Here is a 15,701-nt window from a genome sequence, read left to right on the forward strand (position 1 = left end):
CAGATGCAGCGCAATGCAAGGATTTGTATCGATGCTATGTACTCAGTATAAACACTTTTTTATGGGCAAGCTTTTGATTTTTACGGTCATGACTTGGAATTTATATTCCAGCATTTAGCAAAAATTCAAAGCAGTACTTCAGTCGTGTCCACTCTCATTCAATCGAATATCGATCAAGTTGAACCTGAAGTGCAAAGTTTGTTCAAAAGCCATTTGACACTCGAGGAAAGAAGCCAGAAGAAAGGAAGGACTGCTCGGGATTTTTACACAAGAAAATATATACTAGCATACATACACAAACGAGTACATATGAATATAAATACATATATGACCATTTAATTTAAAATTTAAATTTAAAATTCCTCGATAGTACCAAAGCTCCATCTCTGGAAGATGACCAAATGGTGAGAAATTCAGTAGAAGGTATAACAGCATCCAATTCAAAGTTTCCTATTCTCTCGTTAGTTTTAGATTTCCCATTGGAGTCGAAATAAATCATTTTAATTACTTCAGGCATCAATCGTACCGACCCACTTCAACGGGGATGTAAATATTCAAAACAGATGCCTGCGCCCGTTTAATTTCATTTAAAAATCAAACGTCAAATTATTTTACATATCAATGCATTTCATCAGCCCAGAGCCTCCATTGAGCTTTGAACTTCCTGCCTTTTATCGGTAGTCAGAATAAACATACATACATGCATACATATATACTACATATGTATGTACATATGTACAATGTATGGGGTCCCCTTTTATTGATTAGATTGCCAAAAAAACATTTTGGAGACACATTTGGACTTATTGTTGTGCCCATTTTGCGCTTCATTTAACCCCGCTTCGTTCGGGCCCGGAAAGTGTTTAAATGCCGCTTCCTCTATGCCTAACTTCCTTTTCCTGTTTCATATCGTCTCTCCCCATACCTTATATACATTTGTCCATATTTATGTTTCTCTTTCCCTTGACAAGTTGACATTTCATATGCAGGTTCTTATATTTGTGGAATATACATACATACTTTGCATACATGAATCGCGCGAATTTTATTGATTTTCATCTGTGTATTGACGCTCATAAAAATTGGTTTCTGATGCGTTCTTTTTGATGGCCAGAAGACATCTTATGTTATGTTCACCATGGGATAGAACAACAACAGTTCATCATAAAAAATTAAGTTTTAGTATTTATTATTGAAAGGTAAAAATAATTTTCAGTGTCGAACGAGAGTACCGGGTATAAAAATAATGCGAACAGAGCCAGGAATGGGAGGATGAAAGCCAATTTAATCACGTCAATTAAAAACTGCCTTTGCGCGCACCCACACTCACTTATCGAGAGGTGCAAGTGTAAGGAGAATTGTTTTTGGTTAATTTCGAGATTGTAAGGCCATAGGGTACGGTAATAAACAAAAACAAAATAACTAAAGGAAAAAAATGATCGTCACTGAGAAAAATATACGAAAAAAGAAAGTATAAACTGTAAAGCAAACATAAATTATCAATTTTCACTTGCCTTTTACATTCTTCTTTTCCTCATTGCGCTTCTTCTTTTCGCATGTGTCGTGAAGCACTTATTGTCATCTTCACACACATGCATATACGGGTTACAACCCGCGCGACGATACGACGAAACGAACGAAACGAAATAAATGTAACGGGATCGAGCGAGAGATTCTAATAAGAGCACATTAATTTAGGGTGAGGCATTGGGACGTAAGTTCGTACGCACACACTCAACGAGAGAGAGTCAGACCAGCACGGATTGGGTTGCCTCACCCTATTAGGAGACACTTGAAACGAGAGCGCTGACACTCGCTCTTTGCTTTCTTCTTTTGCCTCTTCTTTTGCCTCTTCTTTTGCCTCTTCTTTTTTCTTGCGCTTTTATACGATTTTTTTATGATTGCAAGGTAAAGGGAGGGGACAACTTCGCGCCTTTTTTGGCACATTTTCACTCACACACATTGCAAGCCCTTGGTGCAAATTTAGAACATTTTTGCTCTATGTACGTACATACACATGTACAAAAAATAATACACTTTTAACACTTCACTTTCACATATTGCCGCATATTTCCAACGCCGATCTGCTTTTAACCTTTTAGCCATTTCACAATATTTCACTGCACTCCACTAACACACACTTCACTTTCACATATTGTCGCATATTTCACAATAGGTCTCGCATTTTTTGTCCACAAAATGTTCAACCATTTCACCATATTTCACTGCACATCACTAACACACACTTCACTTTCACATATTGTCACATATTTAGCAACTGATCTCGCATTTTTTGTCCACAATATGTTCAACCATTGCAGCACATTTTATTTCACTTCACTAACACACACTCACAATCACATATTGGCGCATATTTCCATCGACGATCTGCTTCTAGCTTCGCTGTGCTCCTCCGCAATTTTTGCCCATTTTATGCTCAACCATTTCACTACACTTCATTAACACACACTTGTTGTTGCACATTACTCCACAACGATACTTTTTCCCGTTTAGTTTCCCGAATTTTCCCGTATTTTCCCGTTTTTACCCGATTTTTTCGATTTTTCGCGGACCGAATTCGTACCGGACCGAACGCGCTGACAGATTTTTGACTAATGGAATGAAGATGAGGAAGCTGCAAGAGAGGTAAACTGCGTAGGTGTTGGTGGCTTAGGCCGCGCTCCCCTATGTTTATATCTATGTATGTGCCGTTTTTTTTTTTTATGTTTCATTTTTCTTTATCGTTCTCTCTGCTTTCGCTTTCGTTTGAGAGTAAGAGAGCAAAGTAACTGTAAAAACAACACAAGACTGTCGTTCTTTTTGCTTTGCATGAGTGAATAGGAAAGGTAATTAGATTCTTGGTGTTGGTGGCTTATGACCCGCTCTCCTACTTGCAAATCGGAAGCACATTTATTATTTCGAGCACTTTGACTATCCGTCTCTGGAATTCAAGGCAAGCCGACTAAATTAGTGAAGGGTGATTTTACATATTTGGAACTCTCTTTGCATTTGACTGTGTAATTGTCGGTAAAAAGGGAAGAGAAGAAGATGCGCTGCTGGAGTGCAGGCTTGAATCAAAATTAAATAAATCGTCTCGGAAAAGATTTCCTTCATTTGATCTCGATCGGAAAATGCTTAGAAAAGTTCGGCAATTGTAAAGGAAAATAAATGTAATATTTATTATCCAGAAACCATCATAATACGCCGTTGCTTTCTTTTGGTTCTTTTTGGCTTTCGTTTGAGAGTGAGAGAGCAAAGTAAATGTAAAAACAACACAAGACTGGGCTCTCTCGTTCTTTTTGCTTTGTATGAGTGAATAGGAAAGACAATTGTATTCTTGGTGTTGGTGGCTTATGACTCGCTCACCTAATTGCAAATCGGATGCACATTTATTGTGTCGAGCACTTTGACTATCCGTCTCTGGAATTCCGTGCAAGCCGACTAAATCAGTGTGGGGTGATTTCACATTTTTGGTACATTCTCCATGCGCTTTGAAATGTATATATCTAAATTGTTCACTCCCTTTGCATTTGACAAGTTGTCAGTAAAAAGGGGGGGGGGGAGATGAAGAAGATGCGGTGCTGGAGTGCTGGGTTGAATTCAAATTAAATAAAGTGTCCCGGAAAAGTTTTCTGTCACGAGATCTCGATCGGGAAATGCTTAGATAAGATGCTTAGGCGCTCAACAAGACGGATGGACAGACGTACAGACGGACAGAGAGACATGGCTCAATCGACTCGGCTATTGATGCTGACCAAGAATAAATATACTCTATTGGATCGGAAACGTTTTCTTCTGTGCGTTACATTTGTACATCCACTTTGTGCACAAATACAATATACCCTATTTACTCTTCGAGTACCGGGTATAAAAAGTTTAAGTTTTCAGATTTCATACTTTTCAAGTTATGATCCACTGTGCGACAGATGATTGCTGTTTTCTGGTGTTTGGCCTTTTCAGACAAATTAAATGCATAAATAATGAATGCGGGAAAGCACGAAAGAATAATATTGATAAAGTCGCCCACCATTTTAGCGCATCAGAACACATTCCATTCCAACATACATTCCAGAGCGGCGTAATGTACCTACAAAGGTGGTCTTAACACTTCAAATGTGAGCAATCGCACGTGGAGTATGCGGTATATGCGTAATTTTCGCATAATCATGCGGTGTCCCAGCTATTGAACACACTCCCACACACAGGCCCATAAACCTGTCAGAGCAGCATTAAAAGTAATGCCGAACACACACTCAGAGACAGTGCGAGAGAGAATGAGTTGCTTGAGCCCCTGAAACAGAGGCAAAAATGTATATAATAAATGTATGTTGTGGGGACCTCAAGCTCCGACAAAGGAACACCAATACGAATACAAAGAGACATGTTGGAACCTCCAGAGAAGTAGGTACTAGACGGAATATATCACAGGTTCGTAGCGCTTTAGTTTTTGTGCTGCTAAAGATCATAAAAATTAAAATAATTGCCACAAAACTTTGTCCGCTGCACGTGTAAAAGTTGTATCATTATGTTGAGTAACGTAGTCCTTAATGGGTCTCCGTATGGAGGCGTGTCTACCACCTTTATTGCACAACCTAAATATATTTAGGTAGACATACTCGGATGTACATATTTCCCATTGAGCTTTAATTTAGAGCAACCGAGTAAATTGGGACATTTGATATACCCCTGGCATTGTTCGCGAGACAATTGCTGGGCCATAAATCGAAGGTCTACAAAGAAACTTCGAACTACTATTCTTTATTGGTCTTTGTTAAAGGTAAAAGAGCAGTTAATTAAATGAGCTCGTTCCATTTGTGGCACAGAAACTAAGCACAGAATTGACTTATATGATTCGCCAATAAAGCGATAGTTTGTCATTTGCAGCACAAAAAAGACCATTCTGCACCATCAAAGGAATATCTTTGGCTGTTCGGTTTGAATGATTTGAGTGCTGTTAGCGTGGCTCTGTAACGAAACTATGTAACTCTGTAGCTTGAGTGTACATTTTGAGTGAACATAAAACAGCTGCTGTTTGTTGTGCTCTCTGCAGTAGGAGAGTTTTTATTTAGAAGCAGAAACTTCAACTTAGAGGATGCCGTTTTAGAAGCATTAGTTTATCAATAAACTTTCATTCTTCCGTTTATTTTCAAGATATATAACCCATCTTTGACTGTTTTAATTATATTATTAATTATAAATTATTTATTTAACTAATTTCTTATGTAGTTTCTAGTATTTATTATTATTGTTTAATTGACAAATTCTTGTAAGCTTTACAAGCACTTCTGGGAGATTAAATCTAAATTTGCTTATCACAACTTTAAAGCAATTTCTGGTTTGCCAGAGTGTTCAGTGTTCAACCAGCATCTTTGTCCTGTTAAATAACAATTTAAAACAATTCCCTTCGGCTTCATTCCTCGATTTATGCTCCCTCAGAATCAAGCATTATATTTCCCCAGCCAGGACTCTGACTGCTGCAAGCCCCAAAAATGTCCATTATAATCGAAACTTTTTATCGGGGCACTGCGCACTTGGCAAAAGTTTTGCATTTCGCACGCGCTCTAAATTACTCTACACAGAATGGTAAATCCTCCGGGAGAGGGAAATGTCCTGCGGCCACTTGACGCATTAGGGAACTAGGATTGCGATACACTTTGTCCCCATAAATACGAGCATAAAAAAGTCTGTAATTGAAACCAGCGGATAGACAGACCATCGGTTCCCATCAGAGGGAAATGCAAAGCTATGAGTTCCCTTCTGTGGAGCTGTGTTGCCATGCCTGATCTGATTTGGGTACCTGGCAGCTTACTTGGCCGCTAATTATGCTAATTATTATAACAATTAGCTGAACAACTTTTCGCTTTCGTTGAATCTGATATTCGCGCATTTAATATTCAGTAAGTCTGCTCAAAACTTTGCCACAATGTGCCTCACGCCGCCATGTTTGTAGTCAGAACTTTGTGATTAATTTAATAATGCAATATGATAAGCTTTTAGGGGATTTTCTCTATTTCCATTAAGATTCGGTATGGTTAGTTTTTCGCATCTGTTCCGGTGAACATGGTTCTAAGCTGTTCGTTTTTTTAAACACCACTTCTAATAATTAGCTTGCTTTCTCAGGGTTCCAGATTGAAAATTAAGTTGAGTCTTAAATGGGTTTTTTGATGGAGCCCTGATGCGAGGATGCACCAGGAAAATAGGTGCCCCAAAATAACATCGTGACTCTGCTTGCTGGGTCTGATGCTCTGTCCCATAGAGTAAACACAATTCAATTAACTCTGGGCCCGTTGTTGAAGGCTTGGTTGGTCGGGTTTTTTGGGGCATTGTTGTGTCGAGGCCCGGCAGACGCTAAAACTGAAAACGACAAGCCGATGATGGCACATGGCCAAAGGCGTCCAAAGGTGGCTGATGGTGGTGGCTGCAACTACGGGTTGCATGCAACAGCCCGCCAGCTACAGCAAAGGATTTGCATTATTAAAATTTTCATTTGGCGGCCTCTGCGTCAAGTTTCTGTCCTAAAATGAGAATCCAGTTAATTGACCATTGAAAATACCAAATACCTTTCCCCTTCAAAGCAATGAAAGTATTCACCTGAAACGAAAATGCTCCAACTAATGATAAGGGACTTTATGTGACAACCCTCATAAAATTCCTCTCCCGAAGAATCCCTGCTACACTCGTATTGTCAGGTTAATGATGATAATAACTGGTGTATGCTTAATGAGCTAAATGCTGAAAAAGTTATGCTAAACCGAGTAAAATAAGCGTCAACGTTGCGTTCCTTCATCCATCATCTACCATAAGTTTAGGCAAAGAAGCAGCTGAAGTGTAAATGTCATTGTCAGCCCGGTCCTGCTGGCAGCAAAGGGTAGACAAGCAGCCAAAGGGCAGATTATTCTGTGGCACGTTGTCGTACCCTGTTGTCAGACGAGTATATACTCCTGGTATGGGTAATGCTCCCGACTTGTATAGAAAAGAACTAGCTCAAAATACTTTCAGGTCGAATGTTTATTGAAAATACATATTTTCGTGGAGTATGATTCCATAATGCGGAGATTGGACAATATCCCAGGTTATACTATATACATATGGATACAAAGAATATAGAATTCGACTCAGCTGTGCCGACTACTGCTGCTTTCTATTGCCTCTTTTACTACGTCAGGCAGCCAGAGCACACGATGCATGGCTGTGGCCGAGATGGAGACGCACGACTGCCGTTGACACTTTGCCAACGAGAAGAGTCGGGCAAAGACCGACAGCTCAAAGGGGTAAGAAACACAGCCGTGACTGTGGGAGCGGTGAAGTGTGACTTTGATTTTTGGTCAGGGTGAGGATGGCGCTGCGGCGGGAGCTTGGATCTGAGACTAAAGTGTGGTTGCCAGCATAGCGACCACGTGACTTACCTTGAAATAATGACTTCATTTTCCGCCGCATACATTTCCAGCAATGTCACGCTCGACTGTTGCCCTTTGTCTTGCCGTGCTTCTAATATTCGGGCAAACATCTTTAAAGTTGGGACCACCAGCAAACAATATCACACTTGCTATTTTTGTGGTCCCAAAAATAGGAAATTCTCTTAAACTTAATCCACTTTTTTTTGTCGGCCCATCCTCAAGTGTGTAAGGGCAATTTACCGAGTGGTTAGTTCGTTGGATTGTGGGCGTAGAGGCCATGACCATTCATGGGATTGCCTGCCCAATATTTTATATAATGTTTCAATTTGCCATCGAACAGATACAGATACGATTGTGGATGCGTTTGTGTGCGTATGATTGATATAGATTTTGCTTTGATGAACGCCCCAAGGAATTGGAATTCCTCCAGAGTTCATTTATTATACTCGTAGCTCGCTCTCTCATTCCAATTCGTGGAGACCCACTACGTTTCGCTTTAATGTTTGCGGGTAGCATTTTCATACCATTTTCGAGCTGCAAAATGGGAAAACAGAATTTACTCGTACACCGTTCTATGTTTGGCTGCTTTGGGTCGAAAGTGGCTTCCAAAAACTACACAACTCGTACACATGCGCATGATGGTTGGAATCAAATAGACGAATGTATCCTAAAATTGAGCTGCCGTTTTCTACCACACATATCATTTGCATATCAAAACGTAAGACGAAAGAAAAAGAAAAATGAAATAAAATATTTACATACTCAAGAAAAAGAGATGTGATGTAAAAGGAGGCAACACTGACACGATTTGGTCAGAGCGACAACTGAAAATTGATTATTCCATTTATTTCCCCACACAAGTTCCTTGTGACGCTGGAATTACACATCAATTTCCTCGTCACGGGTGCATGTGTGAAAAACAAACTGAAAAATTATCAAATTAAATGTAGTATTGACTAGTTGATGGGGCAAATAAATAATGCATCTTGGCTTATAATCCTGATAAAGGTTTTAAAGTATCCAACACTCACCAAAGGCTGTCGAATCAAAAAGCCAAAGATTGCAGAAGATTGTTTATAACATGAATTTAAAATTCTTATAGCTACCACAATTTTTTTTAAATGTATGGACTCGTTTCTCGCACACGAAATACCAACCTAATCTACTATTAAATTGTTTTTGCTTGCACATATTTAAACTCATAATTGCATTTGCTTTCTTAAGTTCTTTATTATAAATTTGTTATTATTAACATTATTAACCAGAAAAACGCGCTATTTAAGTAATCACGAGGGCGGGTGGCAAAGTATGTCACAATAACACACTGGAGCTCTGCACTGAGGGCAAAGTTGCGTTCGGAGTACACATTGTTGAATGCAGGACATCCCAAAAATATGTCCACATGGCAGCGAGGCTACACGATGAGGCCCAGTCGATTCCCAAGAACACAGACAAATAATACAAGTAATATCGTCAGCAGGATTAGCGAGAAATGTCTTAAGCTCTTCCGTGGCGACAATGTGAGAACGTTCTTCATCCAAAAGTTGATTGAGCACCAGCTGTTGGTCCTTCTCAAGCTCATCCAGTCTCTTCTGAAGATTCTGGATGGTCACTTGCGTTGAGTTGTCATGCATTTTCAGTTTGTTCAGCAAAGTCACATGATTGCGTTTCTCCTTTTCCAACAGAGATTTCATTTCCTCAACTTCAGTTGTTGTGTCTTCCAATTTCTGGTCGTTGTTTTGCGGCTGCTGCAATGGTGGTGCCTCGGGCGGTGTTTTTATCAATATTAATTGCATTCAAATAACTTACATCAACATTGTTGCCCGCCATGTCGTTAACTAGATTTCGATGAATTAAATGTGAGCATTTATATATGCGAGACAAATAATATTTATTTCGTTAATCAGGAGACAGCTGACAATTTTAGTTAAGGAGCTGCCAGACCAGCACACAAAATATGAACTTAAAAATACCGAACTACTAGATACACCTTGCGGATGTATGTACATACATATATATGTAGATATGTGTGAATGGTATTTACATATGTACATAGTTGCTAATGAAGTAAATTCAAGTGTTTTCCAGCTTATGTGCTATAAGAATCTTTTTTTGTGGGTTTTGTGGGTGTTAAACTGATTGACTTAAAGGCTATAAAGTAGTGTGTATGCCATGAAAGCTAATCAACTGGCTGGATGTTGCGAGCATAAATGATTCGCATGTCCGTTTCAGCAAATGCCAATCCGCATTTTGGGCATTCGTGGAGCACCTCAATGCATCTTTTTCCAAATAGATGTCCACAGTACAGCGAAACCAGACGATGTTCCCCAGCAGATGTCCAGTGAGAACGGCAAATGGAGCACGTAATATTGGTATAAAGGTTACGGATTCTATTGCACAGACTGTTAATTTCCTGTGTGTGTGCAATATTCTTATTTCGAAGCTCAGTGTGGAAAAGGCCATTTGCCTCCTCAAGTTCCGCAATTTCCTGTCCTAACTCCTGAATGATTAATTTAGTGGACTTCTCCTGCTCTTCCAGAGTATCTTCTAATATCGAATTGTTTGAAATCTGCATTTCCAATTCTTTCCAAATTGGATTAACCTCTGTAGAAGTCTGGTCCATTTGACGATGAGTCTCCTTATTTTTCTTCATAATTTCAGCATTTAACCCTGTAATTTGATTTAGCAACGTCTTACGGCTGTTTTCGAGATCGTTGATTTTCTGTTGAAGATTCTGAATGCTTGGCGGCGATGATTTGTCTTCCATTTTGGGGTCAACCTCGGTACTCTTCTCCTGTTGCAAGTCAAGTTTAAGTATTTTATCAGGTTGGATTTGCTGATTTGCCGGATCGTCGGTTGTCATCTCCTCGCAGCGTCTCTTCTTTGCAAGCCCGTTTGCCAGCTGCTGCTGCACACCCGTCTGTGATTCTTCACAAGTGTTGATTGCATTCAAATCATTTACATCAACATTGGTGCCCGCCATGTCTTCAACTAGATTCCGCTGACGAATTTACTTTGATTACTTAATGCGAGTACTTAAAAAAGCGAAACAAATTATATTTATTTCACAGCAGACAGCTGACAAGTTAGTTAAGGTGCTGCCAGACCAGCTTCCAAAATTTTAAAAAGAATGTCAGAAGGCGAGCTACTAGATACACTTTGTGGATATATTAAGTTTCTGCCCCAATGGGTTTCAAGTAGTTTTACAGACAAGTTAATCAGCTAATCAAGATGTTGTTCAGCAGCTGAGGTTTCTTCTCAAGGTAATCATTTTTCTGTTGAAGCTTCCGAGACTTAAGATATTCAACGATATGTGCCATCTTTCCAAATCCAACTTTCAAGTGTTGCCACATCTGCAACACTGTACAGAACTGAATAAGTTGTTCCTATTCGCTATACCTTTTGATAAGGTATGTCAAATAAAATGATTCTATAAATAATACGAACGATTCTAATTCTAGTGTTCGTTCGGCAAACAACTCTTTTTTGAGTTCAAAATTTTCAGTAACTTTTTATAATATTCAACACAAAACTGAAGTATCTGGTCAATGCGGACTCATCTATGCGACCAACCAATTTCGCTGTAGCGATTAAATATCAAAAAAAAAAAAAAAATAATAATACGAAGAAAAATATGAACAAGTAAATAAAACGATGTTTACCCAGCCCTACTAAAAATATCGCCACATATAGTCAAATATTTTCCGGTCTGTCATGTTAATTTCAAATTTATAATTATTCCCGTGAACACGATGAAGTGCAAAACTAATTTTGAGTTGGCAAGAGCTGGTTGGTAGACCGCGGGCTGTTTGCTTTCAGTCAGTCTTTGAAAGATCAATATCATGTTGTAGAGTGCATTTGATTTTAATTCCAAATTATATTGTTCAAAAATGAGTCGATCCAAGGGACAACTGGGCGATATTTGTCTCGAGGCTCAACGACGGAAACACCGAGTTCTTTATGATAACTTTATAAAGCTCCTGACCGGGTACGACCGCGATCCAGTCGCCAGTTTATACACAGTTCTGTCTAAACTCACATTCCGTTTTTCAGAAGCCGCAGCCAAATGCCCAGGAAACCGGACAGCCGCCATCTCCTGGCAAGCGAATCAGAAAACAGCAAAGTCTTGGGTATGTTATATGGAATGCGAATAGTTTATTTGAATATCGATGCACTGGCTACTTGGGCGTGTGTCCCCATACATTTGTGTGGCTAGGCCTGGGCTATACTTAAGGCTATACTTAGGAACTACTGACACATGCGCATAACTACTTGGACTTGCGCTGTCGCCGCTGGCTGCGAGAGCGAAGCATCTTGTTCTCGTCGGCGCACTTGGTGGTGATCGCTGTGCGAACCTCACGCGGTGTCATTTCCAGAGTATTGGTCATTAGATAGACAAGGTCCGCCACCTTGAGGGGATCCAGCTGCTGCTTGCTGGGACGAGCACAGTCCCTAAAGGCCGGTGACGGTTTGCCGGACAGCGTGTGGTGGGCGAGAGTGTCGCGGTCAAAGATTTCGCAGAGCAACTTTCGGGTTATGGAGGGACCAGTCATGTCCCAGTTGAGGGCACTCAGCCTGCTACGCAAGACTTGAGTGCCATTTGGACCAATCACTACCATCGGCGAGTTTGGTTCCTGATCGAACTCAAAGTCGGGACACGGACGCTTCGCATTTGGGGTGGACGTTACGGGTTTCTTGATGCGTTTGCGCTTTCTGCTGTTCTCTCTGTCGGGCACGTAGTCTTCATCGTCCTCATCGATTCCCAAATCCTCGTCATTGGTCCGGGGTGTAGAGGTGTTGTGCTCCTCAGTCCCATCACGGAACATCTCAAAGTGCGACGTTCGTTGCGCATCATCCCGGTCCATAGCCTGCACCTTCTCAATCTCGATGGTGAGCAGATCCAGGGCCTTGCGCTTGTTCCGCTCCCATTGCTGCAGCAACTTGAGTTTCATCTCATTCACCGCCTTTATGGTGCTCTTCATCAAAGTCTCCTGGTCTGCATCATACGAGGCTGCCTCCCCGTCGATGACCAAGTCGTCATCGAAGTGGTCGTCCTCATCCTGTTGGGTCCTTAGCAGGCGCTCGGCAGCCAGTGTCAGGGTAGCCAATGTGCTCAGTTTTCCAGTATCGGTCATCTCGATATCGTGCATGGTGTGGTCCACAAAAGTATCGGTCTCGGCATCTTTCAGGCGGCGTGTTTTTCCGTCGTCGCTCTCCTCCTCGGTGAAGGAGTCGTCTGTGCGGAGACGAGCGATAATGTCCTCGACTCTTTTCTGTTCCACCGAGAGACGCACCGTCATTGGGTCATAGGGCAGCAGGGTGATGGCAAATTCCAGTCGTTGGCGTCGATTCATCTAAAATAGAAAGATTTGTTAGTTGAGTTATCCTTTGGGCACGTCCTGTACCACTTACTCTGTACTGTTTGGCTGCCAATTGTGAACTGTCTTCTAGCTAATAAGTGACTCCTTTATATATCAGTCCAAGCGCACCCTTCGCCTTGACAGGTAGATCTGAAAGGGTAGTAACTTGACATATGCTTTCTCTTGCAGATGGCGAGGGATCCGACTTACGGACCTGCAAGTCGCATTTTATTCGCCTACCTGCCGGTGGATCGGATTGCAGCTGCGCAACCAGTACAGATGGTCGCGAGGACAAGAAGCAGCCCTGCAACACAACCAAAACCATTGCCAGCCAAACGATTACCAAACAGCTTGCTGCACCGAGTGAAGATAATACAGAGGACAACATGAACTCTTCCGTGGCTACCATCGTTCAGACCCAGCCGATACTCAAGTATTTCGCAGCTTGCCCTTGTGGCTGCGCATTGAGCGAAGATGCCAACGATAAGCCGCAACCTGACAATGTTTTCTCCAATATAAGCCCACCCATTGCTAGGCAGGACGCCATCATCCAAACGCAGCCAACCCCGAACAAGTTTGCAGAATTTCCATGCGGCTGCACATCGAGCATAGAAGGTCGAATCCCTACAGCATTCCCAGCACCCCCCAATGTACAGATTGATGAAGCAATACAGTGCGATGAAGTGATGGCTGATCAGAATTCACAGTCGAAGTCAAATACCGATTTTGAGTCCGAAAACGTAGAAAGTGTTAAAAATAGTCCCAAAGACTCATCCACACCAACTAACTTGGGAAAGCCAAACGCTTCTGTTAACCAAACTGAAACCGTTGCACCACGCGAGAGCGAGACTCCAAGGGATGTGGCCGTGAAGCCCATGCAAAAAGATACTCTTAAAGAAAATGATCATCGAAAGACACAAAAAAGTCCTAGAAAACGTTTTTGGAAGCGTCCAACAATTGTGGTTCGTTCGAGTATTGAGTTGGCCACAAATCAAAACAAGCAGGAGGGCAAAGACCAAGCAGAGAAAATGATCATGTCCAGAGACTCACTGGAGATATTCCACAAAGCGACACAATACGAAGACTCATCCTCACTTCTGCAGCAGGAAAATAATGATCTACAGATTTCCATAGATGACAATGACCAGACAGGCCAGTTAGCTCCTAGCCGAAAATTCCACAAAGAGACACAGTATGCGGATTCATCAGAATCAATCAGAAAGATTGAGCAAAATGTAGAGAACTGTGCCAAATGCGCTCGCGTTCCTGAATTACTTCAAAAGATATTCGACATGGAGCAGAAGATGAACCAACAGGAGTGTTCCCTTAGACAACTGAAATGCTCCGTGAGATCACTGAAAGGTCAGGAAAGGAAACCTAATGATTGTGAAAATTCACACACGTCCAATACTGATCAATCTACCCAATGGGAATATGAGATAAATGAAAGTGCTAGGCCATCTAGTTCTGGTGCAAAATCTACGATTCAGAGCTCCGGCAAAAAATCGATTCCCACAGAGCCCCGACAGAATTTGAATGATGAGGCGTGCGAGTCCTTGATAGAGCAATTTATGCATATTTTCATAAAACCCAACAAAGATTGCCCTTGTTCGCTGCAAGAAATGCACAAGAGAAGCGCTGAAGACACACCTGCAACATCGACAATGCCTCTAGAGGGAAGCAAAGTCGAAGCTCGCGCCAGCTCCACTCAGTCGGAAGACAGTCAAGGGGCAGAAGGTTTGATAGACGAATCCCAGAGCATTGAATCAACACAAACTTTAGGACAACATTCCCTGGAAAGTCGTGGGTCAAGCTTGTGCCAGTTCTGTAGCGATAGAGATCTTCCCGTGCTAGACCATGTGGTCACCGAGGCATTTGATCTAATTGGCGGTCGACCCCTTGATCGAATTGTAATGACTGTACTTCTACGGGAGGACAATCTCTACCATGTGAACATCCGCGAGCTGGGCACCGGCTTTGTTGTAGGCTGCCTGCTGGGAAACGATGCGGCTATTGAGGAAGCCATCAGTCTGGGCCTGTTTGAGCAAATCCTTACATTTTGTGTGACAGATGTGCGTAGCACGATTAAGCCAAAGGATGGCCCTTTTGCCATACACTTTGAGCTCATGGAAAAACGCGAGAACGGAGGCGGCTTTGATAAGGAGACAGTCGAAACTGAGAAAGTCCAGAAATTTGCAACTCAAGTGCTGGGTCTCAATATTGGATATGTTAGTCTTCTTTTCTCTCTAACTAATGCCATCAAAATGGACAAGCAAACGTCTGATTGCAACTTACGGCTGCCTTTTGGTTTCCCAGCTCACGTGAACAAAGACCCACTAGAGTTGTTCAGTTCTAGATTGATTTTAATTGACAATTTGGAGAGTTATTCAACTCGTAGTTGCACAGGCTCAGAAGGGAGAGATAGTTTAGGCTCGTCATCGAGTCTGTTTCTGCGCATTGTGACTGGTAGGGCGGATCGCGAAGAACATTAATTTGGAAATTATATCGGACCCACGGTCGATGGAATAGGAAGGCTGCCATTGGGAAAAGCTGGGAATATGTGAGGAAAGGTCTGATTGCAATGCTCTCATATCGCTGCATCTTCAAATATTTGCATCATAAGTAAAATAAATAATTAAACATATCATTATAGTAGCTACATTTTCGTGTTCTACTGCCAATGCAATAATGCATTTAAAAATGCTCTCTAGTGTTCTAGTGAGTTAGTAATTACCAGGGAATCTGTGCCGGGATCCATCGAAATATGCCCTCTCCAAGCACTATTTCAGCTATGTTAACGGAGTTTAAGATTAATTTTTTCACACGTTTCCTTAAATGTATTTTTATATCGTTCTATTTCTGCTGGCAATCTCTCTCCCTTTTTCTCTCTTCCACCGAATGCCGGACCGATCCAGCTATCGATCGCTGGTCCACGATAGTTTAT

General features: G+C 41.5%; 4 protein-coding genes across 5 annotated transcripts; 1 reads left to right on the forward strand and 3 right to left on the reverse strand.

Annotated features, from left to right (window-relative positions):
- Positions 1–8,664: 8,664 nt before the first annotated feature.
- Positions 8,665–9,327, reverse strand: LOC117900774 (ERAD-associated E3 ubiquitin-protein ligase HRD1A-like). The gene is made up of 2 exons (XM_034811255.1): positions 9,207–9,327; positions 8,665–9,145 (listed from the first exon to the last, which is right to left on the reverse strand). Exons 1-2 carry the CDS (start codon positions 9,225–9,227, stop codon positions 8,684–8,686), a joined length of 483 nt encoding a protein of 160 aa, XP_034667146.1. The 5' UTR covers positions 9,228–9,327; the 3' UTR covers positions 8,665–8,683.
- A 202-nt stretch (positions 9,328–9,529) lies between these two features.
- On the reverse strand, positions 9,530–10,435 carry LOC117900772 (E3 ubiquitin-protein ligase RFWD3-like). Its single transcript, XM_034811253.1, has one exon. It carries the CDS (start codon positions 10,378–10,380, stop codon positions 9,577–9,579), a length of 804 nt encoding a protein of 267 aa, XP_034667144.1. The 5' UTR covers positions 10,381–10,435; the 3' UTR covers positions 9,530–9,576.
- A 710-nt stretch (positions 10,436–11,145) lies between these two features.
- Positions 11,146–15,309, forward strand: LOC117900767. The gene is made up of 4 exons (XM_034811248.1): positions 11,146–11,385; positions 11,451–11,527; positions 12,947–14,123; positions 14,160–15,309. Exons 1-4 carry the CDS (start codon positions 11,288–11,290, stop codon positions 15,247–15,249), a joined length of 2,442 nt encoding a protein of 813 aa, XP_034667139.1. The 5' UTR covers positions 11,146–11,287; the 3' UTR covers positions 15,250–15,309.
- LOC117900771 (early boundary activity protein 1) lies at positions 11,592–15,619 on the reverse strand. 2 transcript variants are annotated; one of them, XM_034811251.1, is made up of 3 exons: positions 15,492–15,619; positions 12,810–12,907; positions 11,592–12,751 (listed from the first exon to the last, which is right to left on the reverse strand). In XM_034811251.1, the coding sequence occupies exon 3, from the start codon at positions 12,749–12,751 to the stop codon at positions 11,666–11,668; it is 1,086 nt and encodes a 361-aa protein (XP_034667142.1). In that variant the 5' UTR covers positions 12,810–12,907; positions 15,492–15,619; the 3' UTR covers positions 11,592–11,665. The 2 variants fall into 2 exon arrangements, with proteins under 2 accessions (XP_034667142.1, XP_034667143.1); XM_034811252.1 differs by lacking the exon at positions 15,492–15,619 and having other exon boundaries at positions 12,810–13,036.
- Positions 15,620–15,701: the final 82 nt, after the last annotated feature.

This window comes from Drosophila subobscura, chromosome U (genome assembly GCF_008121235.1).
Source record: "Drosophila subobscura isolate 14011-0131.10 chromosome U, UCBerk_Dsub_1.0, whole genome shotgun sequence".
In the NCBI taxonomy this organism is placed as follows: Eukaryota; Metazoa; Arthropoda; class Insecta; order Diptera; family Drosophilidae; genus Drosophila; species Drosophila subobscura.